The sequence below is a fragment of the Lacerta agilis genome, chromosome 11 (genome assembly GCF_009819535.1).
Source record: "Lacerta agilis isolate rLacAgi1 chromosome 11, rLacAgi1.pri, whole genome shotgun sequence".
NCBI classification, from domain to species: Eukaryota; Metazoa; Chordata; class Lepidosauria; order Squamata; family Lacertidae; genus Lacerta; species Lacerta agilis.
Window position 1 is genome coordinate 19967414 of NC_046322.1, and position 23969 is coordinate 19991382.

At 42.3% G+C, this 23969-nt stretch overlaps 1 protein-coding gene across 6 annotated transcripts in view; it reads left to right on the forward strand.

Moving 5' to 3' along the window:
• The window catches only part of PARP8 (poly(ADP-ribose) polymerase family member 8), a 158774-nt gene that overhangs the window by 95427 nt on the left and 39378 nt on the right, over nucleotides 1-23969 (forward strand). For all 6 annotated transcript variants that reach the window (XM_033164017.1, XM_033164018.1, XM_033164015.1 and 3 more), the window contains 6 exons: nucleotides 7836-7930; nucleotides 12625-12685; nucleotides 14965-15055; nucleotides 18793-18859; nucleotides 19633-19758; nucleotides 22195-22759. In XM_033164017.1, coding sequence (XP_033019908.1) covers nucleotides 7836-7930; nucleotides 12625-12685; nucleotides 14965-15055; nucleotides 18793-18859; nucleotides 19633-19758; nucleotides 22195-22759 — 1005 coding nt within the window. The remainder of the gene's footprint in view (nucleotides 1-7835; nucleotides 7931-12624; nucleotides 12686-14964; nucleotides 15056-18792; nucleotides 18860-19632; nucleotides 19759-22194; nucleotides 22760-23969) is intronic.

Genomic DNA, 23969 nt, shown 5'->3' on the forward strand with positions numbered 1-23969 from the left:
GATAGGTTGGCAAGCGAACTAAGAAAGAAAGAAAAAGGGGGGGGGGATTTGGTTTAGAAAGGGAGAGGGAGGGACACAAAGGGAAAGAGAGAAAGGAAGAGACGGGGTAGAAAACAGATAGGGGTGAGAATAGAAAAGTGGGGTGGAAAAAATATAAATTGGGGGTGGGGTGGGGTGGGGTGGGGAGAATATCTATTAAAAATATGTAGTAGTTTAAAAAATAAAAAATAAAGGGGGAAAATCTTTTTCTTTTTCCTTTTTTGAAAACAAAAACAAAAGGGGAAGAGAAAAGAAAAAGGGGGGATAGAGGGAGAAAAGGGTAATAATAAAAATTCAAATAGAGTGGCTGCAGCAGCTGTGGGGGGTGTTTGTTTGTTTTTCATTTGTTTGTTTGTTTTAAAAATGGGATTTCCCCCCTTGGATTAAAAAAAGGAGGGGAGGAAGAAAAAGAGAGGGGGGGTGTGGGACAGCAAGGCAAAAAGCCAGAAAGCAAAAAACAGGTTGGGGGGGGGGGGAGGAAAAAAAGAAAAGATTTATTTTTTTTATAAGAATTTTATTGGCTTTTTTCAGAACAAAGAACAACAAAACACATACAACACACAAACATAACAATCAAAACATAATGAAAAGACAAATATAACCCCACTAAAACACCAATAATTCTTTTTCTTGTTTGAAACAAACAAACAAAAAATTTCTTGTTCGAATCAATACTGGGTGACTTCCCCCGTTTTCTCTCCTTTGGTTCCAATTCCCATTTACTTTAATAACTTCTCATGTCTAAAATTCAAATCATCCAAAAAGAAAATCTAAACATACTTCTCAATATTTAATTCTAGTTCAAATTAACCTATTACTTCTTAACTAACATCTTACATCTTATTTCACTTAAACTGCTGCTAATAAAAGAATTCAGATATCTCTTCTCTAGTTCAAAAACTTAAAATCTTAACACACCGGCTTCAGGGTACCATAATAAACCATCCTAATTATATTTTAGATATTTCATCCTATCCCTTTTCTAACCATTTTCTTTCGCCATCTCGGGGTCTCCCCCCAGACATTCCTCCATCTTACACCAAAACCATTTTTCAGAATGTCCTCTTTTCTTATAAGTCCACAGTTCCAGACGCAGTCTATAACAGTCCTTACAGGGAGCATCAGGGTACACAAATTATCACCTTCCAGCATCTCCGCTTCAAAATTCCGTTCTTCTAATCGTAAATATACAAATCTTTTCCCCATCATTCCTGGGCTCTCACCCCAGAAATTGGATATAAATTGTCTTCTGATCCTGGGTCTCTCACCCCAACAGGATTTTTCATCTTCTCGGAGTTGCATAATCATTGTACTTTGTACTTCAATAATTCCCTTAAGTTCCCTGCCAAGGTTTTCTTCCATTTTAACAATGTTCTGAAGAGTCTTTCCTGTGGGATATAACTTTTCTGCGACATCCTGGTTCAGCAAAATTAATTTCTGGTTTAGCAATTCTAAGTTCAAAAAAATAATCCTTTGTTCGTGAGTCAGTCCAGAGTCTAAAGCCAGCTTGAAAATGAAACCCAACATGGTAGAAGTGGGCATAGGGTATCAGGTTTCAGTATTTTTCCATCTTAGTCACAGTACTTTTCCATCTTAGTCATAAGTCTCCGCAGCCATTTTCCCTGGAGTCAGGGTGGAAAGATTACATTCTATCCACTTCAGAAAGAAATATTTCCACCAACTTAGGTCCCCTAAAAGGGGTTTAACCGGTCTCACTTGTCAAATTCAAAACATTGTATCCACCACTGCAGCAGCAGTCGCCATCAAAAGCAGTTACTTTCTCTCCACACAAAGGGAAAAAACGGGCTTCCTTTCCATCGTAACTCCCGGAGCGCCAAATGTCAAAATTAAGTCCAATTATTACCGTACTCACGGCCAACGGGTTTCTTCTGTTTTCCTTCTGACAGGTAGAACGATCTTGCTCATCGCGAGCGGCGGCCGCCGCTTTGCCGGTCCGGTTGGGGCATGCCTCCACAGCCCGGCGCCGTAGTCCCTTCACCCCCACTCCCCCTTTACAGGGGGAACGGGAGAAGGGTTCGGCGCTATAGCGGGCTCGCTGGAGAGCCCATGCCGCGGGACGCTCGACCCGCGGTTTAGCGGAGCCCTGCTTTGCGGTAGCAGGGCTCCTACCCCCGGGCCGGCCTGAGTCGCTTCGCTGCCGAAGCGACCCACGACCGCCCGCGATGGCGTCCTCGCTGGAAGTCGGAAAAAAAAGAAAAGATATTGGGGGAAAAATTAGTAATAAAAAATATTTAAAAAATAGTTTTTTTAAAAAAAGAAAAGAAATAAAGTAGAATGTATTTGAATAATAAATATATATATAAAAATAAAGTAAAAAATACTAGGTGAGAGTAAGGCGAAGAGGTCTTTACCAGTGAGAGTCAGGCCTTCCTCCGACGAGCCAGCCGCTGGGGGGGTGGGTTCGGGTTGGGCCTGTGTCCCTTCGTGGCCCTCTTCAGCCTACCTCTCCCCTCTTTGGCGGTGGTTGCATGGCGGCTGGGCAACAGGGAAGAGGTTTTACCTTCCCTGGGTGTCCCTCTTCTCTCCTTGGGATGGCGATTAGCCGGCAGCGGCGGCGGCTGCGATGGCGGCAATGAGTGTTTCCCTTGGGACGGGAGCTGTGGGGGCGGCAGGGGGGGTCGGGGTCTCCCTTTCCATGGGGGTGGTGCATCGCGCCCCGCCGCCATCCCTTCGGCCGCCACGCGGCCCGATCCTGGTGCTCCCGCAGCCTGCCAGGCCCAGCGGGAGGCCCCTGAAACCAGCGGAAGCGGCCCCGCCTCCATCTCTTCGGCCGTCACGCGGCCTGATCCTGGGGCTCCCGCAGCCCGCCAGGCCCAGCGAGAGGCCCCCAACGAAAGTGTCGGTGGCGGCAGGGCCCATTGCCCTCCCGCGCCGACGGCCAACAATTGGCCGCTGCACGGCCCGAACCCGGGAGCTCCCTCAGCGCTCTAGGCACAGCAGGCAGCCCCCTAAGCACCAACCATAGCGGCCCGATCAGCGGGAGGCCCCCCAAGGCGGGGCAGCGGCGCAGGCAGGGCAGCAGTGCGGCAAGTGGGTGGGAGGCAAGTGGGTGGGCCAGCAGCACGGCGCGCCGCCGCCTACATTTCGGCGCTAAGCGCCGGCCCTGCCCGGAGCCGCAGCAGCCCTTTCAAAGAGCCACATGTGGCTCGCGAGCCGCGGGTTGCCGACCCCCGGTCATGGGAGACTCCCCCAAAGATCTCGATGATCAGATTGGGATATAAGGGATCAGGTGATCCTTGAGATAACCTGGACTCATGTTGTTATGGGACTTGTAAACTGATTCAAGAACCGTGAACCTTTCGAAATGCGATACACAGGCATCCAGACTGTACATCATCCGATTCTCGTACCCCATCCTACCAGACGTTTGAATGTATCTATATGCAGATAAGTGTTTCTTTAAATGCAGATTCCAAACCTCTTCCCCTTCTCCCAGAAAGAAAGGCTTATTCAAACTTACCTAGAGAAAGAAAAGATTTGTCTTTAAAAGTTCCCAGACAGGTGGATAACACAAGCAGAGACTGGTGCACAAGCCGATTTGACAGACAAATCCCTGTGCACACACACACACGGACAGATCTGAAACACATACCAGTGTAGGCTGATGGAACGATACACACAGAGACATCTGCTGCTTGGGCAAATGCATCCTGCTCAGGTCCATACCCATGAACAAAACTCTTTCATTTCTCAAGATACTTCTCTGTACTCTTCAGCATTTTTAAAGGCTTTCCCCAAGAAGAGAATTTCCTGGTGCCCTCCAGATATCCCATCAGTCCTAGCTATTTCCTGATTTCAGCAGTATCCCAGACAGAAGCTCGGATTCCTGTCTTATATAAGTGTTGCTAGTATGTGTTATGTTGCGAGTGCAGTGTCTATATGATTTCAGCTCTTTGTGTAATCAGCTTTGGGTAGTGATTCAGCATGCTAGCAAGGATATGCTAGGAGTCTAACAAGAACAATCTCCTTTATTGCAGTAGGAACTTGACTGACTGGAGGGAAAGGGCGAGCTCCTTTTATACTCTCAGGAACTGGAGTTGGGAAAGGGATACATTTAGATTTTGGCGGGACACAATCAGAGTAAGGATCCAAATTGTGCCAACAAGTTAACCAATAGCAACTGTCACCGCACCCATTTGGATCACCCTGGAGCGGGAAAGGTAGTTACAGAACTAGCAGTGAAACTCATGTATAGATATTAAACAAATACATAACATGCATCTCTAGTAATCCTGTTTAACAGGTGTGTTCCTCGCCAGCATCCCAACTATCATTTGTTGAGTTTAACTAGTCTGGCTTTTTAACTTGTTAGCTGCCTCGGAAGCACGTTTTCAAACAAACAAACAAACAATATCTTAGCATTAAGCATTAAGCTTCAGGCCTAGTCATGTTAAGCATCTGCTGAGTGTGACTTCTCTGAATATCAAGTACAGTAATTAGCCCCTTAGCAGGAGAACTGAATGTCATATTCACTATTCTGATTAAGGTCTGAGACTCCCTGACATCATCACAGGCAAAATTGCACATTAGCGTTTGACTTTCTATGAGATACAAGACCACCCTTGTTCCCTCCTATTTACACTATATTCATGTAAATCTATTTTGTATTGACTTCATTGGAGTCTTAGCTTTATGGGCTGTTAGAGTCATTGAAAATTCCCATGGGTCTGGTTGATGAGCTAGGGATAATGGAAGTTTTCAAGCCATTACTTGGATGACTAATATTTTCTACTATCTGCCGCACCAGGTTCATAGCAACTGTAGCTTTTTACAGTCCAATTCAGAAGACGGCAGATTGTCTATAATTCTGTTCTAAGTTTATTGTGAACCCATTTCTTCTCTTTGTCTCTCTCCCACTCTCTTCTTACCATCCCACCACCAGTTCTGTGGCTGCCATTCCTCAAGGCTTTCATTGGCAGTGTAGAAATTTTTTTTAAAAAAAAATCCAACAAAATGTGTGGCTGCTTCCCATGGTGAGATTTCCCCTTCTCGGGTGATGCTGTTATAACCACATACAGTGGTGCCCCGCTAGACGAATACCTCGCTAGATGGAAAACTCGCTAGACGAAGGCATTCGTCTAGCGGAAGGCTGCCTCACAAGACGAATTTGTCTATGGGGCTGCCTCGCAAGACGGAATTTTTTTTTTGCCTAGAGAAAACCGCGGTTTGCATTGCCGCTTCACTAGACGAAAATATTCGCAGAACCACTGTAATTTGCCACTGTCCCGTGTCTTCTAAAAATGTTGAGTGGAGCAATGGAGGAGGCTACTCTTCTAATGCAAACATATTGTACTCCCGTTGTGGGGGAAAAATAATCTTTAGATTCTTGCTGTGGCATTTTGAAATAGAGCATGGCATCATTAGTCCAGGAAGACTGGGGGCTAACTCTGCATGACATAGATGAAGTTTTATTAGGGTAAGCCCTCAGCGCACCCAAAAAAACCAAATAAATGTACATATACCTGCCCAATACAAAGTTCAGTGCACCTAGGTTAGGAATGGATGGCTTTCTTTTTGGTCAGTGTCACTTTCATGCATCACTTTCATACTCCGGTGTCAGTTCCATCCCATTTTTGCATTAATTTGTGACACACACACCCCGGATTTTCTCTAAAATAATGTTTCGTTCAAAACAGTCATTTTAAAGCACATTTTGATACTTTTTTTTTAGTTGTGTCACAACATTGGAGAAGTGCAAGATTCAATAGATACAGTGGTACCTCGACTTACAAATTTAATCCGTTCTGAATGCACATTCGTGGGTTGAAAAATTCGTAAGTCGAAAAAAGCGATTTCCCCATAGGAATGCATTGGAAACGAAAAATTCAGAAAAATTCGTAAGTAGAGTAAACCCCACCTAAAACTGCCAACAGATGTCCTTCGGATGTCGAAAAATTCATAGGCGTGTGGGCACTTTTTTCATTCGTAAGTCGAAAAATTTGTATGTCGAGTAATTCGTAAGTCGAGGTACCACTGTAGTTCTGTTGCAATCCGCACATTCTTCCAGGAGGTGCATATCAGTTCATTTCATATTAGAATTCACAAAGATTTAATTCTTAACTTCCCTAAATCAAAGAAAACCTCTCCTGAAGCAGGATAGTTTAAATCAGATTTTGTTTGAAGGAATGCAGCCTCTTTTTGCTATTTTAACTCTGCAGTAATGTACCTTAACATTATTATATGAGCCCTATTTCAATTCAAACAGGCCACTTTCTTTCCTTTTCATTTTTACCCAAAAGACTTTTTGCAAAACCCTTTCATTTACATTTCCAAGAAAAAATAGACTATTTAATGAAGGATAATTAATTTTTAAGGGCTCCAGATGAGGTGAAAATACTGCTGAGGGGGACTGAATTTTTGCTAGTACTGTGTGGGATTGTGGTACAGAGAGAATGCAAGATAATCCAATAAATGAAATTCCCTCTGCAGAACCTCTTTCTCTCTGGGTGTGTTTGACTTTGGAGATCACACAGCAAAGAGATTCCTTTAATCAGAGTTTTCTGTCATTGAGTGATAATTGACAGAAGGTATTGCATCTACCGGTATTTAACCTCCCAAAGACCAGGAATCTCTTATGACCCTATTTTATTTTATTTTTGGTGGTGGTGTTACCAGTCTGGGCTCTGTGATAGAGTGTGCTTTGCGTGCAAAAGGTCTTAGGTTCATTCTTTGGTGTCACCTGCCTGAAGCCTCAAAGAGCTGTTGCCAGTCGGTAGCGACAGCACTGAGGAAGATAGGCCAGCGGTCCATTTGGTATAAGGCAATTGCCAGGAAGCTGGTCAGTAAGTCACACAATTCAGGCTGGAGTTAACTCCTCATTAGTGAAACATGATCTTCACAGACTTGGCTGAGTTTCAGGCCTAATGAGCACAGCAGCTCTTGCCCTGTAGGTCTTGCTCCATGAAATAGTTGCTGAGACTAAAAGCCCCACTGCCTCACAGCTGTCTCCTCCTCTCTAGGGCTTCTTGCAAGCAATCGGAGACTGTGCCTGTGTGCAGTCAATCTCTCCTCCACTCTTTTCATGCCTCTTCTGGTTCTGGGAGACAAGGGAAGAGGAAAGCTTGTTGTAGCAGGAGGGGGAAACACCCATGACTCTCAACCAGCCCGACTCATCTCTGTCTCTTGACCTCCCTCCTTCCACTTGTCTGCTTCACCTTCTTCCTCTGATTCTTGACTTCTCTGTCAAAGACTTTCCCAACTCTCTGAGCTCTTTTACCCCTTCAGCTTCTGACACCTCCTTTCCCCAGTCTTCTTCTCCTTCTCCCTGTCACCAACCATCACTGTCCCACCACCAGTCTCCGGACCCTGAGCCTTCTTCCCTTGGTGCTTCCCCAGCTGGTTCCTCTCACTATTCCTCTGTATTTCTATAAGGCCACCCAACATTATTGTACTCTGTATAATGTAACTGCAGGATAACTATAAATGCCAGTTGCTTGGGGAAATCAACAGGCAAGGCCTGTTGAATTTATTTCAGAATTTACAAGCTGCTGTACGTTCAGTGAATACCCGAACAGTGTATGCAATCAACCCTTCTGCCATGCTCTTGTTGTGGGGATCCTAAACGCACTTGCCTAGTGTTGCAGAAAACAAAGCGGACATTTGGTCTCATCCACTGAGAATTCTTTTTTAATGCTCTTATACATTTTTTGCACTTCCCTGTGTTTCTGCCACAAGGTGACCTCAACTTTGGACCAGTCGTTGAAGACAGGTTGGGGGGGGGAGTTACTAAGAAGGAAAACCTCCCAGCAAAACATATTCTCCCCTTTTCTCTGCAGGTTAGTTATGATGGAGAACTTCACAAACACCCACAGTTGGAAGCGGACTTGGCAGCAGTAAGAGAGATCTATGGGCCAAATGCAGTTTCTCTCAGGTATCTATATATCTCTTTGTGAAGTTGAATTAAGTATGACTTTGTAGCTAAGAAGAAGATGGTAAATTAATATAGCTTAGCACTGAGGGCAAACTGTATACCTGGTATCTAAAACTGAGTAAATAAAGGCTTCTACAGTAAGGTTGGGACGCGGGTGGTGCTGTGGGTTAAACCACAGAGCCTAGGGCTTGCTGATCAGAAGGTCAGCGGTTCGAATCCCCCGGGTGAGCTGCTGTTGCTCGGTCCCAGCTCCTGCCAACCTTGCAGTTTGAAAGCACGTCAAAGTGCAAGTAGATAAATAGGTACCGCTCCGGCGGGAATGTAAACAGCATTTCCGTGCACTGCTCTGGTTTGCCAGAAGTGGCTTTGTCATGCTGGCCACATGACCTGGAAGCTGTATGCCGGCTCCCTCAGCCAGTAATGCGAGATGAGCGCCGCAACCCCAGAGTCGGACACTACTGGACCTAATGGTCAGGGGTACCTTTACCCTTACCTTACAGTAAGGTTACCAGATGTCCCCATTTCCCGGGGATAGTCCCCAGATTTACAAATCAGTCCCCTGACAAAATCCATCTATTTAGTAGGAAGTTGAAAAGTGTCCCCGAACTCATTGAAAAAAATATGGTAACCTTCTTTTACAGGGAATCTCTGTTTCAGAACAAGCAGGTGCATGCCCTGTCATTTCCTGCATATTCAGAGGGAAAATAAATTGAATAGTTCCCCCCCCTCAGGTATCTGGATTCCCTCCCCTCCCCCCTTGGTTGTATTAAATTTACTGAAATTTATGATACTGTTCTTGGCTTCACTGCTAAATGTCTTTGGCCATTTGAGGACTTCTGAACATACAGTAAAGCCTTCGGGTGATTAAATAAGCAGTTTTTGGCAGTTCAGGGCTGCATCCTAAGCACACTTGCTAAACTTCTTTGAATATACTGGGACTTCACTTCCAAGCAAACATTCATCGGATTGTGCTGCATCATAGTTAGCCAAGTTCACCCATAATACTAAGCCAAACCATGGATTAGCACAAACAAACAAAACAGAGAAGATGGTGGCTGCTTTGATCCTCCTCTGGTCCTGTTGCTGCAATGCCTCTGTGAACTAAGCCACAGTTTGGTTTAAGGATTAGTATCTGAACATAAGTTTGTGGCTTATCTCCCCCAGACAAACCACAAGTGGTAAGCCATAGTACATACCTCAAGTACAGCTCAAGGTTTGTTTGGAGCAAGATAAACCGCAAGCCTGGGTTTGGATGGCAAACTCTGGCTTAGTCCATAGCACCCTGGGTTTGGATGGCAAACTCTGGCTTAGTCCATAGCACCCACACTTCTGTTTCAGTGTATCTGAAGAAGTGTGCATGCACACGAAAGCTCATACCAGGAACAAACTCAGTTGGTCTCTAAGGTGCTACTAGAAAGAATTTTCGATTTTGTTTTGACCCACACATTTGGTTATTCATGCTAAGCCATGGTTTGGCTGAGCATTATGTCTGAATTTGGTCAGGCTGCTAATTCATAAACTCTGTGGTACCTGTATATCCAACATAATTTTAGTGAAAGAGATCAGTCAAATGTCTAGTTAACCTGAAGAACACCAAAAAGAACAGTCTACTTCTGTCATTTTGTTTAATTTGCCATTTCATCTTCATGGATTCAGTTCCAAGAGTACTTTACAAGTGACCATTCCTCATCACCATTTCAGCCTGTCTCTATTTTAGCATAGAATAAAATATAAAAAGTTGTCAGAATTTGAACATGAGCTGTGCATATGTTGCTCTTTAGTGAAGCCAAATTAATATTCTTTAGAATTCATTTGTTTCATTCTGCTGAGTGGCATATGAATTGAATTTGTGAATGTATGTTGCAGTTCCTTAGACAATACGACTAAAGGAAAATCTTACTTTCATTACGTGCCGTTTTGAATTAAGTGGAAATTCATTAAGTACAGAGCGTATTGGAAATTAAAGGCCAGACGTGGAATGAAGAAGATAATCATTTAATTGCAAGGCTGATAACAGCTATAGTTGGGGAAGTTATGTATACCTTCATAATAAGCTCCCTCAGGTTCCACAGGCTATGAAAGTAAATGTTAACTTCTTATAAAAACGTCAGTGTGCTCAATTTCTTCAGTACCTGCTTCATTATAATTTGTGTGATCTTCTGAGGCTCAATTCATTTAATAACTGGCTGCTTCTGGCTTGCAAAAGTAAAGAAAAAACCAAACAACCCCAGAACATTTCACATTTCTTCTCTGTGCCACTGTTAAAAGTGCTTACAAGTTCCTTGGTGGTCAAAACATGCTGCTCTGAATTTTCATTCTTTGCATTGTTAGCTATTCTTTGGCCTGCAAACCCACCTGGCACCTAGGGAATATCTGCAGTTTCCACCAGGATCACCTTGTGATCTTCCCTGCACCCCAGCCAACCAGCAACTTCCCACATTTTCCAACCTGCCACATTTTCCTTAGACGTGTGACCATTACATGACTTGTCATACAGGGATCATTAGTGTCATGTAAGGCTTAGAGGGTACATCAACCAGGAAGCTAGACAATAACTTTATTGCCTCTTTTCAACAGTACCAGCAGTAACAGGAATCTCCTGAGTTCCGTCAACATGCAACTCAATCCAGTGCCACCTAGTGGCTAAACCATATAATGACATTATCCACAGAGTTGGCCTAAGACATCTTGGGCCTCATAATTTATGATTTTATGGGCTTATAGCCGCAATAAATTTTGATTTGATCTTGGGCCTAGAAGAGAAAATCGAAATAGCAAATCTCCGGTGTAGCCTCCCCATACACGAGTGGACAGATGCCATGATATCATTGCTGCACTGAATGCTCCACAGTATGTGCAAAGAGTAATTGAGGTAGAACTTAGTATTGTTACAATATCATGAGGGATAATGTATATGACTGGTACCTTGATATACTAACACTTGATGAGTTTTTAGTGATAGGCAATATCTCTCGCCATCCAGTAGGCTATTATGGGGGCTTAATTACCTTATCTGGGATTTTAACTTCTTATTGCTACTGTTGATTCTGTTGTGATTTTACATGATCTTTGTACTCTCACCCTGGGAATTTTTCTTTTTCTTTTTCTGCATGATTCAATTGCTTTACATATACTATTTCAGTAATCCTTACAACAGCCATCTGATGTAGGCTAGTATTATGAAGTGGTTGCATTGTGCCTGACCAGGCTTTCCCTAATCATGTATGTCCAACTCCCAAGAGACTGTGATCTACTCCCAGTATATATATGTGTGTGTGTATATATATATATATATATATATATATATATATATATATATATATACACACACACACACACACACACTGGCAGTGATATGTACCCATTGTCATTGGAGGGAGGAGGAGCGTGCGTGGGGTGGGTGAATTGCCCAGAGTTGTTGAGCTTTTTGGGGGGAGGTTTGCACAGAGGGTTTTTTTTAAGCTTTCCCCCTGTAACTTAAGGAGGATCACTCGATCTACCAGGATCAGCTGGGGATCTACCAGTAGATCTCAATCTACTGGTTGTATTATTGTATTATGTATTATTATCCCTGGTAGGAAAAAATGGTTTGGTTTCCACAAACAGACAAAACAAGCTGAGGTGTACCAAGAACAGTATAACACATCGTGTATCATCCTGAACCATCCTGAAGGCAGCCCTGTTTAGGGAAGTTTTTAATTTGTGACTCTGTATTGTATTTTGGTATTTGTTGGAGGCCACCCAGAGTGGCTGGGGAGACCCGGCCAGATGGGCGGGGTATAAATAATAAATTATTATTATGAACCATCATTCTAATGAGATTGAACAGGAAGTGTGAAACCACAATTGAAATGTAAAATATTTATTTTCTCACTTTTACAGGCTGCAATGGTCTGTGGGAATCCTGTTGCTTTCACAGAAGTGTCCGTTTTGTATGGCTTTTTCCACAAGTTAATGATTTTAAGATAATGACTTGGTGGATCAAAAGTCAATAATATGTGGCAATGCTGCTTCATAACAGAATCTTTCAGGCTGCTGCATTGCACTAGCTGTGCCCTAGAATGGAAATTATTTTGGCTGTTTTGGATTGCACATTCATTTCTTCCATTTCATTTTTGTGGCTTAGCATGGAACTACATTTTCACCATTAAAACCACATCTCCAAATGTAAGCTAAAATGCCACTCATTTCCCAAAGGCTTCCTGTTGGAAGTTATCCTGCCACAGTCTCCTCCAATTTCTTTATGCTGAAGACACAAGAAGCTATTGTCTACCAGATCAGACTATACATACAGTATGTCCATCCAGCTCACTACTGTAATGTCTGCTGTGGCTGTTAGTACCTCTCTGGGGTCTGAGGCAAGATATATATCTCTTCATTTGCTACCTGAGCTTTTTATCCTGAGATACTGGAGACTGTACATAAATATCTGCTGTGTGCAAATGATCAGCTCTGCTACTGAGGTGTAGTCTCAGCAAAATCCATGCAGAGGTGACATTGGAACCATTTTGGTGTGGGTGCAACAGAACCTATTCAGTACTGTAAGACATCCCATTTTTATGCTGGAAGAAACTGGGTTAAATATAAGGTTGACTGTCTCCTAGCTTTATCTTCTTCAGTCTGCTGATAAGATATCTCTTTCGGATGGTCACAATTATCAAAGTTAGCTGTAACATGCTGTTCTTTCCTTTCAGGGAATATGGAGCCATTGATGATGTAGACATTGATCTGCATATTGATGTTAGCTTTCTTGATGTAAGTAATTGAACCATATGGTAATATGGCAATCATTAATACATATCTGCCTTTGTTTTTCATCAAGAAGTGTAGTCAGCCACACAGTGGCACATCTCTTCTTCTTCTTCTTCTTCTTCTTCTTCTTCTTCTTCTTCTTCCACCACCAGAAGCTTCCGTTGCATGATAGTGGAAACATTGTTGTGATAAGTTCCATGCACCTCTTAAATATTTGGCGTAGTTGTATACATTTATGTCATGATGATTTAAAATGATACTACTTTCTCCATTAATATCAAAAGTTTACAGCAGGAGACAAGGGACCTGGTGTAATAGTCCTCCGCAATAGTTATTCATTTTATGTTTTGGTTTGCCGTGTTTGCAATAAAATGTGTAAAGTTTAGAAAAGACAGGAAAGACATCCCATGGGCCATATTGCATATCCTCCAGGCATTTACTCCATGGAAGGATGGTTTTTGGTCCAAAAGTGCCTTTTTGAAAGGCTTGTGTCATCCACAGAAGTGGCTTACTGCACACTAGGGTAGAGCATGCCATTTTAGGAGGTAAAACTTATTTTTTTGCAAATTCCCTCAGTGAGGGTTCTTAAAAATATGTTTTTGGGTTTGAGGAATTCAAATCTGCTATTATTTTTGTGATCGGACAACATTGAGTTTGGTAAGTCTACATTTAATTAAGAAGTACATAAACTGCTTTTGGAAAACCAAAGAATTTTAATTTTGCATTCTGAAAAATGTCAGGTAATTAATAATAATAATAATAATAATAATAATAATAATAATATACAACTGCAAGTACTTGGCAATCATTTTTAGTGATTTCTATGCAATCTTACACATATTTTCCTTACCAAGCAAAACTAAATTATATTAATTTAACCAAAATCTCTTTTGAATTCCTAAATCATGTTACAACTTTTCAGCACCCCTCATTTTGGGAATTTGAAAGGTGAAAAATTCAACATGCCTTAACACTAGTGTTGTACGAGAAAATGTGTGTGTGTTTTCTATTTTGCACAAGACCTTGCTTGTACACAAGGAGCACAAGAACTGTGACTGGAGTTATCTTTTGTAGCAATGTGTGAACTCTTCCAGAAAACCACAGGAAAACTTTTACTAAACAGTGCTAGTGTCTGTTTTCCTTCCACACCCAGAGGGAACAGATTCTCAATGACAGGGAGGAGTTGTGTTCATCTCCATCTTGGATTAGTATCTGAACTGAAGAAGAATTTGGTGGCGTGCGTGTGACAATGCTTGGCTGTTTTATGAAGATGATGAGTTGCCAAGATTTGTCATCCAAGCCAAGAAATGCAAACTTCAGGCCAAAATCTCTATGAAAGAAAGCACTATTTTGTTTTAAATGTACTGGAATAAATTTTGTCATTTCTTCATTTAAAACCATTTTCAACCTTTTCCATGACTGCTAAACCCCAAAGGTTTGCTCAGTCGGATTTTAATATCTGGGATGCTTAGTTCATTCCAAAATTTATCGATATAGAGATCATAACTGTGACTAATAAATCAGGAATTGGATTCTAATCATCTTTTTATGTAACTTTGATTATGTTCAGAATTAACATTTTTGATGTGGCTTGTAGATGGCAGTCTCTCATGATTCAATGTAGATATTTCGTGGAGGAAATTCAGGGCAATTTATGGGAACAAAACAGCCCACTTTGTTATAACTCACATCTCGCTAAGTAAAAGCTGTGAACCATAGACTATAGTTTAATGAAACCACCCTAGTTCTGACTCTGAAACTGAAATATATTTGAGGGTAATCCAGAAGTAATGGGATGGATTTATTTGGACAAAGGCAACTGTTCTGTACTCACTAGGAGTAAGCCACTGTGGGGGTAAGTGGGACTGACTTCAAGTAAATCTGTTGCATGCCACTGAAGATGGAAACCACAGTGCTTAGATGCCTGCATAGCCCATCCCTCGCTCCCCATTCTGGGGGAATAAAACAAGAAGACTAACTTTTGTACAGCTTCATTTCTGCAAACCTATGGGATAAAACGATGCCCATGGCAGAGATATGTATAGGTACCATGGGAAGGGGAAAGTTCCCATTTCAGTCAAAATCCAGTTCATGCTTTATTACTGACCTCTTTCCATTTACTAATATCAAGTAGAAGCTGATAGAACTCATGCCTTGGCAAATCAATCTAGACAGCAACTTAGGCCAGCACATTCATTTCCTTTGCCAGCCCTGGAAGCGAGAATGGCGGAATTTGAACCTGATGATAATGGCTAATGGCTTCTGTTGTGCTCTTGATTCAGGAAGAGATTGCAGTGGCATGGGACGTGATCCGCACAGAGCCTATAATTGTTCGGTTGCACTGTTCACTCACGCAATATCTAAATGGCCCCGGTAAGTCACTTTTGTTGTTCACTTTTCCTATGTGATGCCTTCATAGGGAATCCTGCGCATGGGGCCCATGATGATTTTTCTCCACCAAGCAATTACGAGACTCGATTGTAGTGCGTAATTATATTCTCAAGAAGAGAGTATTGGCTTCTGAAGGGCTGTTTAATTTTAGCAGACGGAGACCTAGCAACAATCAATGGGTGGATGTTAATACTACAGAAATTCAATTATTAAATCTGTGTGGGCGATTATCAGTCAGAATGGATTGCTAATGAAGTAGAGTGATGGACTCTCAATCAGGTCAGGATTCCTGATCCTTCTTAAGATTTTACTTTGCAGCGTACTACTCTCAGCAAACCCACAACCCTTTTGCATTTGTTTACCTCCTGAAGAACCCTGGTGCCTTGCAGAGAATTCTGGGACACAAATCTGTGGCAGCTTTCTATTCACACAGGGCTGCAGTGAGGACAAACCCACCCTTGAGGAAGCTCTGATAACCTTCCAGGAAACTCGAGAGTTTTGAAGGAAATGGTTTGAAAGTCAGGAGATATTAGGGAGAATGCATGCCTACTGCTGAAAACTTCAGCCAGTTTCTTCCTTTCCTTTTCTGTGTATCATGTAATGCTCCAAAGGGTGTGATGCTACACCACTGGGCTTCAAGTTCCCCCTTTTCTAGAAAAAGAGGTGCCAAAATGCACCATGAACACCTCCTTTATTCTCTTACAATGGTAATGGTGCCCACCTGAGAAGTGCCAGAACTGAGTTCTGGTGAGTTCTGGCTGGAAAAAAGCCCTGAGACACAGAAGATCCACTGAGAGAGAAAAATTCAGTTCCCTACAAGCAATACCATGTATCGCTAAGATTTCACTGTAAGTCTTAAACCAAGCTGTGTTATGATTTTTCTATGCATAGAAAATTCATTATAGCAACAATCATAGGGGACCAGCCTTTACTCAGTTTTTAAAAACTTTGAAATGAACTTCTGATAAGCTCTTACTTCACCAGCACAATTATTTGATAAGCTGTTCCTTCACTCGCACAATTAATTTCATCACTTGACAAAACTATTCTTTCTTTATGAGTATTTCTTTTTGCACTCTCTTGTCTAAGCATCACCATTAACACTAATTCAAAACAATCCTTTAGAAAATTAAGCAATAAGTGTTTTTTTTAATCAAGTGGTAGATGGACACTTATTATCTTTGTACTAACGGCCATCTTTCAATAGTTTACTTTTTCACATCCGTGAAAGAACTCAGCCGTCTCCTTGTTATAGCAATCTGTGCCCTGTTTATATTTTTAAGTTGACCCATGAGGCCATTTTCCTCATGCCCTACCTGTGGCATCATCTGGGGTTGGGGTTAAATCCTGCATTGGCTGTGCACTCCTCTTTCCAGTCCAAAACAGCCAAAGGAAAGGGATTTCAACACCTACCCACTCGCCACTTGTACCAATGGGTGCATTCAGACGTGAGGAATATTGCGTTGGTTTTCCTGCTAATAATGCTGGCACTTCTGTCCTGTTCTCTGATGTTCCTGTCACATTGCAGTATCGGTTGTCTTATGGAACTTTTAGGCCAATATACCGCCATGCCACACTAAATTTCATTTGCACCAGGGAACCATTGGGCAAGTGCCACTACTCCCCACCCTTTCTGCATCGTCTGCTGATATATTGCCCTAAATTTTGACATTTTACTCCTGCAATTTTCTAGGTTAATGCACTATATTCCGGAAGTGGCTTTCACACTGTGTGAAAGGTCAAATACAATACTGGAATTAACAGGGAAATGTTGGGGAAATGGAATAAACTGCTGTGTGAATGCAGCCATTTTTTATCCACATCAAGTGCCTTGCTTTGTAAATTATGCATTGCCTTTCCATACTTTTATCTCCCTTTCGTGTCTCACCAGTACTTACATTAAAAGCCTTCAGGTGATGTTTCTCCTGGAAGCAGGAGAGGTTCTCTCTCCACAGCCAAGTAGTGACTCAAATAATATCGCACATGTCCAAAGACAGACCTGTCCAATAGTCTCATGAAAATCACATGCAGCCAAGCACTCCAGTTGATGGGTGTTGTAACTTGCAGGCTACACCGCTCTTGGCTTTATATCCTTGTTATAACTTCCTGCCTGAGCTAGTTTTCTGTTCTGCAGACTGCAAACGCTCTTTATTTCATTGATCCCAACAATGGTACTGCCCTTCTGTGGATTTTGGATCGCACCCAGCAGTGAAGCAGGCACAGTCAGCGGCAGGGCAGCCAGATCAACGCCTGCCTTTCTTGCCCTTGCAAAAAATTAATGTGGCAATAATCTGTAACCTTTCACAAGCTGAAAGCCATGGTGGCAAGCCTTGATGGCGCAGCTGAGTGCAAAAAGCACTTGAACCCTGTGGAATAAAAATGCCAGGCTAATGCATGGCTAGAGGTTTGGAATCTGATTTAACATACAAGTATAATAAAGCTGCTCCTGCTGTAGCTAATGCCAGTTTCCTAAAAGCAGATGAGTCCTGCTCCACATTACGTAAGGGGCAAACATTCCCCCTCTTTCCTCAGCTGGTTTCTTAAGAAGTAATAACCCTCTTTGAGCCCTCTGGAAAATCCAGGGATTCCGACAACACTATTGCTGGACTGCCATGGCCTCCTCTTTTCTGCAATTAATCTGGTAATTTTCCAGATTTTGTTTTGCTTTGCTTTGCAGAAAGCCTGATCAGCCATCATCCCTGCCCTTTCTCTAAGGCAGTGATGGCCAAACATGGCCCTCCAGCTGTTTTGGGACTACAACTCCCATCATCCCTAGCTAATAGGACCAGTGGTCAGGGATGATGGGAATTGTAGTCCCAAAACAGCTGGATGGCCAAGTTTGGCCATCACTGTTCTAAGGGTACTTTTCACCTATGTTGGATTTTTTTTTTTGAAGTTGTTGGCCCATTGGGAGAGTTTAGAGTACGAACCTCCCTATTTCAGAACTGACAGACAAATTATAAACTAGACCCATATCTCTCTGAAGTTTTGAGCTCTGATCACAATTTGGTGGGCTTAAGTACCAGAGCCCTTCCCAACACTACAGAAATCCCTTTCCATCTTAAACTTGCCTGGTGGAGCCAGTGGCCCTGGGAAGGGCAGCTGATGCTTTGTGGGTATAAAGGCCTATGGGCTCCTAAGGAAAATGTATTGTTATGTCCAGGATGGTGTTTCTGCAGCATCCAAATGCCTGGTCAAGGCCACCTCAGCAGCTTTTCTTGTTGGCTCCAGTACTGGAGGTTTTTCAGAAAGGGAATCTGAGTGGGGGAATGTACTGGGGGTTGGAGGTCAGAGGCCTCCAACTGTTTTGTGTTTCTTGAGAATGTGACATAACCTGAAGTCTTGCATGGACCCAAGACTGAAATGAGCTAATTCAACAGAGTCCAAATCCCCTTGTTTTTAGCAAAACCATTCCAAATTGAACTCAGTTAAGCTTACTCATGGCTATCCCTGAGGATGTCTGACATGGCCTCTGCCAACATGGAACCTGTGGGAAAGGTCATTTCCACTGATATGCAGGAAACTCACAATGTTCCACGATTCTCAGTGTTCCAAAACCTTTTCTCTGTTCAGCTCTTCTACAGTCTTGTGAACTTTGCTTGTACACAATTTTCATCAGACGTAATGGGGACTGCCCTCTAATACTCCACTATAGTAATGGTAGGTTTTGGAATATGTGAGCTTCTCTCAGTTTTTCAACGATATCTTCTGTCCTACAGTGCCCACCGTTGATGTATTTCAGATCTCTACTAAGGAAAGATTTGGACTGGGGCATCAGCTGAAGAAGTGAGTTCTGCTAAAACTTCATCCCCTATTTTGTGTGTTTTTGTTGCAAAGTATTGTGTCTGGCTGTTTTTGGACTGATGCAGTCTGAATTAATAACAGCATTGCCATGGGCACCTGTTTTCCAAGGGTCCAAAGAAAGGCAGATCAAGGTCTATCATGTCATACCTTTATTGATATAGTCCAGGCTTCCTCAATCTGGCTCATTCCAGATATTGTTGTTGCCCCTGCTACCATGATCAGTAGTCAGGGATGTTGGAAATTGTAGTCCAGCAGTATCTGGAACACAACCAGTTGAGGAAAGCAGAGTTTAGATATTTTTTCACACATTGCAGCAGGGGTGGCTAACAAGTAACCCTTCCAGATGTTGTTGGATTCCACCTCCCATCAGCATATTCAGTAGTTAGGGAGGATGGGAGTTGTAGTCCAACCACAGCTGGGGAGCCACAGGTTCCCCATCCCTGCATTACAGGGTTGTCATTGGTTGTACATTGGTTGCCAAACAGTAGCCAATCCCTGCTGGAGAAGCTGGTTGGAAGCCATACCCTGCCTCAAGGCTGATACAACTAAAAAACTCTTCATAGCTTCATCACTTCTCTCAATGACATGTTTAAGGATGGCTATCTCTCTATATGCCTTGTGTATAAGAAACATCCAGTGAGCCCAATTGGAAAGCGTAAATCTTCAGGGTTAGATGGGGGAAAGGGACCCTTTTGAGTCTTACGTATGTGTACAGATGCACATCAAAGATTTGTCTCTGTGTTTTCAACTTTCAGAATCATGCAAACGTTTGTCACACAACAATGGAAAAATGGCAAAGAGAAATCAAACAGTACGCACAACAAAAAAATGTCAGAGAAGAAGGTGAAATCTCCTCTGCACATCTTTTCTACACTGCGCAGGTAGGCACAAGTGATCATGGAGCAGCACGGTGCTATCCTACTAGAAGATTGAATAAAGTCTTTTAGGTTCCTTAAGTGAGAGGTTCACTCAGATCATCACAAAAATACATTTCATGTATGAGGGGACCACCGTGTCATACCAGTGAGACCCCCTCCCCTAATTCTTGATGTGTGCATCTGGCCAAGCTCCTGCTAGCTGTGTGTTTGGCAGCAATGCAATTTGGGCAAGGCCATTTGCACATATTGATGTTCCTGTGAAGGGAGAATCCTGGGCTAATCAGGCTTCCTGTTAGATTTCGTGTATACAACACTTCAGTGCTCTGCTGAGCAGGAGGTGGGACAAATCACATAAACTGAGTCCAGAAGGTTGTGGTTTTCTCAGACTTTTCACACAGTAAGTTCTTCAGGTCCCCATTGCACAATCTCTTTCATCCCACTTCCTGTAAGGGCTTCAGCTGTGCCTTGTTGAGTTCTATTAACAGCAACCATAGAGGGGGTGAATACTGCAGAGGGCAAAAGTGCAAAAAAAAAAAAAATGATTTTTAGTTCCTGCTGCTAAGTACCCACCATAAGGGGTGCTGTGGATCTGCTATACCAGCTCTATGGGGAAATTCACACAGGCGTGATATAATAATTAAGGTTTTACACTCCCAGCTAATATTTTTCATATATATTTTATAATGTGTATAAAACCGAGAGAACAATTATAACAACAAAAATCGAAATACGAAAAACAAAACCTTAAAAATAGGCATGTAGAATGAGTAGCTTCACATGAGTTAAAATAACAAAAGTCCAAGTAAAGACTTCCAACGTTATCAGATCACCAGGTATAGTTCCAGGTTTGCCAGGCTTGTGACACGGGTTGTCTTGGCTCCACAGTATATGTCATAAAGAAATGCTGAATCATATAAGAGAATATCTGGAGGTACCCGTCCTTATTGAAATCTCAAATTATATGTTATCTTCTCCATTAGATTATTTGCATTATTGTGTTAAGTGCCTTGTTCACTGTCTTGTGGGTGATTTAAATGGCTCAGATCTTAACATGTTTGCTGCTGGTGGAGCAGAGTTGGTTTGCTCCTACCAGCGGGAGAGATAACATACATCAATTCCCTCTTTCTCCACAGCACTTTCTATACCCCATGCAAATCTCTTTCTGGTGGCTTCAAAGAATCTCCAGAGCAGGAGCACTTCAGCTGGCTTAAGGGACTAAGGGGGATTCCAAAAACTTGCCATCCCAAATTTTGCTGGTGGAATCCTCTGTTGGGTCTCAGTTCCATCACCCATGCATGGAAAGAACCCTTCTGTACATGGGTACCTAGCTCTAATCGATGCCACCGTTTCTTTAGCATACCTTAGAAAGGATGGGGGGGGGAGATTGGCTACATCAGTTCACCAACCTGTTGCTCTCCAGATGTTTTGAACTACAACTCCCATCAGCCCCTGCCAGGTTGCCGAAGGCTGGGATAAATTATTTAATATATTAACTAGTTAGATTCAAAAGTTGGCATTAATTGATTAATTATTGTTTGGTGGACTAAAAAGCTGTCTGTGATTAATCAAGCAACGTAGTTTCTTTCAAAGATACTGTTTTTAATTTTGGTAGGTATACCGAAAGCTGCAGAAGACAATTGTCTCTGAACATTCTCAAGCACATGATGATGGCCAGCCATTCTCTATAGTAAATTTGTCCTTAGTACAGTATCTAATTATGAGAAACGTTGGCTAGTTTACTCAGCATAGACTCATTGAAATTAATGAGTCAAACTTATTCAAGCTCATTAATTTCAGCGGTTTTACTCTGAGTAAAACTTAGCTGAATACCACGCATACTATCTCCCTCTAATTTCAATAATTTTTTGGATAACCTATAAACCAGTGGTGGCCAAACTCGGTCCTCCAGATGTTTTGGGACTACAATTCCCATCATCCATGACCACTGGTTCTGTTAGCTAGGGATGATGGGAATTGTAGTCTGAAAATATCAGGAGAGCCTAGTTTGGCCACCACTGCTGTAAACAAACCTTCTATGAATTTTTCAGTATTTTCTTAAAGCTATGTAAGCTTACTAGTCCTTACCACATCCTGTGAAACTGAATTTCACAAGTTAGTTGTTGTGTGAAGAAGTGTTGGGTTGTGTCTCTCCTGAAGCTACAATTAAGAGCAGATGTTATCAAGTAATATTCTTAATCGCTCATGCTGTGAGGTAAACTTGGATGTATACACTCTACTACTCAATTGTGGCCTTCCCCTGTTTCGAGCTTGGCTTGATGGTTTGTTGACAGGCATTCACAAGAAGGACCTGGGGAAAGAATAAGAGGGTTCACTTCCAGGTCAAGGCAACAACTGAGACCTGAACAAAAGAAAGATGTTGTTGGTGTTTCTCATAGCAAGCCGTGCTCCAGTTAATTTTTCTCTCTGCCTGTTTTCAAGGTCGCCGAGTTATCCTCCACCAGGCTGTGGGAAAAACAAATCGAAACTGAAACCCGAACAAGACGGCATCTCAAAAACCCACAAGTTGTTGAGAAGGACTTGTTCTAGCACAGTTAAGGCTGAGGATGCGTGTGTCACCAAGTCCCACCGAACCTTTGGCCGCTCCTTGTCTAGCGATCCCAGGGCTGAACACACAATGACCATTAAATCGCACAAACTCTTGAACCACTCGTGCTCGGCAGCCATCAAGCAGGAGGAGTGTGGCACTTTGAAGCCCCACAAGTTGCTCAGTAGACCGTGCTCTGGGGATACTCGATGTGAGCACAACAGTACTTTGAAGCCCCACAAACTTTTGAGCAGGTCTTACTCCAGTAACCTTAGGATGGATGAATTAGATGGGCTGAAGAATCACAAGTTGCTCAGCAAGACTTATTCTGGTGTCCCCAAGTCTTCTAAAATGGATCTTTTCAAAGAACCCACCATAGCAGAGGGCAGGAGGCTCTCTCTTACCTCAGGGCTTATTGGTATCTTAACACCATCTTCATCATCCCCATCACAATCTGCTGTGCGTAACTAGTTTTGTTCCGTGGGTTTTCTTTTTTTCCCTTCTCCTCATATTTCGGGGGTGTGTGTGTGTTAAACATACAATACATGCAGAAGTGGAAACAGAGTTTTGGTAAAGTGCATGAAATTGTACCTTTGTTCATATACGTGTTGTCACACAGCCATTTTTAACCATTTTCTACTTAAGTCAGTGGAACTTGTCCAGCTTGAATATATGTTATTGGTTGCAGCCTTAGAAAGCATTTCAGCTTCCACTCACACTGGTGAAGCTTTCTGATTTGATCTGTCCCCTTGGGACTTACTATCAACAAATGTATTGCATGATATTTTGCCATGTTAATATTTCTGTGACTAAAACAATGGGCCTTGTGATCTTTCAACAGAAGGCAACCATTAACCATGGTACTATGTGCCAATCCTGCTGGAAAATTCTGTCTGAATGGTATATATTTAATCCATATCAAGAAGATAAGATGTAGATATATTTATTCAGTTTTCAGCACATTTTGATACTATATCAATATTTAGTAGTGATAATATAGCCAGGCTTCATACTGTGAATTCTGGGAATATCTCCCGAGGAAGCATGGAATCATGTCTAAAAAAAATACCACAAAATATTATGAGGAATCTCTAGGTATAATGATGGCATGGTCTGTTTTTCAACAAGGAGTGGGAAAATGATCATGGAAGTAATTCTGCCATGACTTTGTTATTCATGCAGACAGCTGTTATTTGCTCTGGGAAAATCACGTGAAGAGAATGAAAGGTGTGAGATTCTGCCTCACCATATTGGTTTTCCTGCTGTTGCAAATTCATGGATAAAGTCCAGTAATTAATTTTTATAACACTGCTTTTGATTATAGTTTAGCCTTTGGAGAAAGGACTTGGAGAAAGCAGCCACAACCCAATAAAGTGGGTGTCTCCAGAGGGGTAAATTTGTGCTCCAGGCTCCACAATGGCTGTGTTAAGAGATCATGAGGAAAAAAATGGTTTATATGTGATGGGATTGAGTTTATGTAAGCCTCCATTTCCCCCCTCCATCTTCAGCATGGTTGGAAGGAGGAGACTGGAAGCTTTCATCTCTGGCTTTGATTAACAGCAGTAGCATAGCATCTGAAACTGAAACTATGCTTAATGTAAGTATAGCTGCACATCCCATGATTAAAAGTTAGATTGTTTCAAAGATTAACCGTAGTTTCTTGGATTCA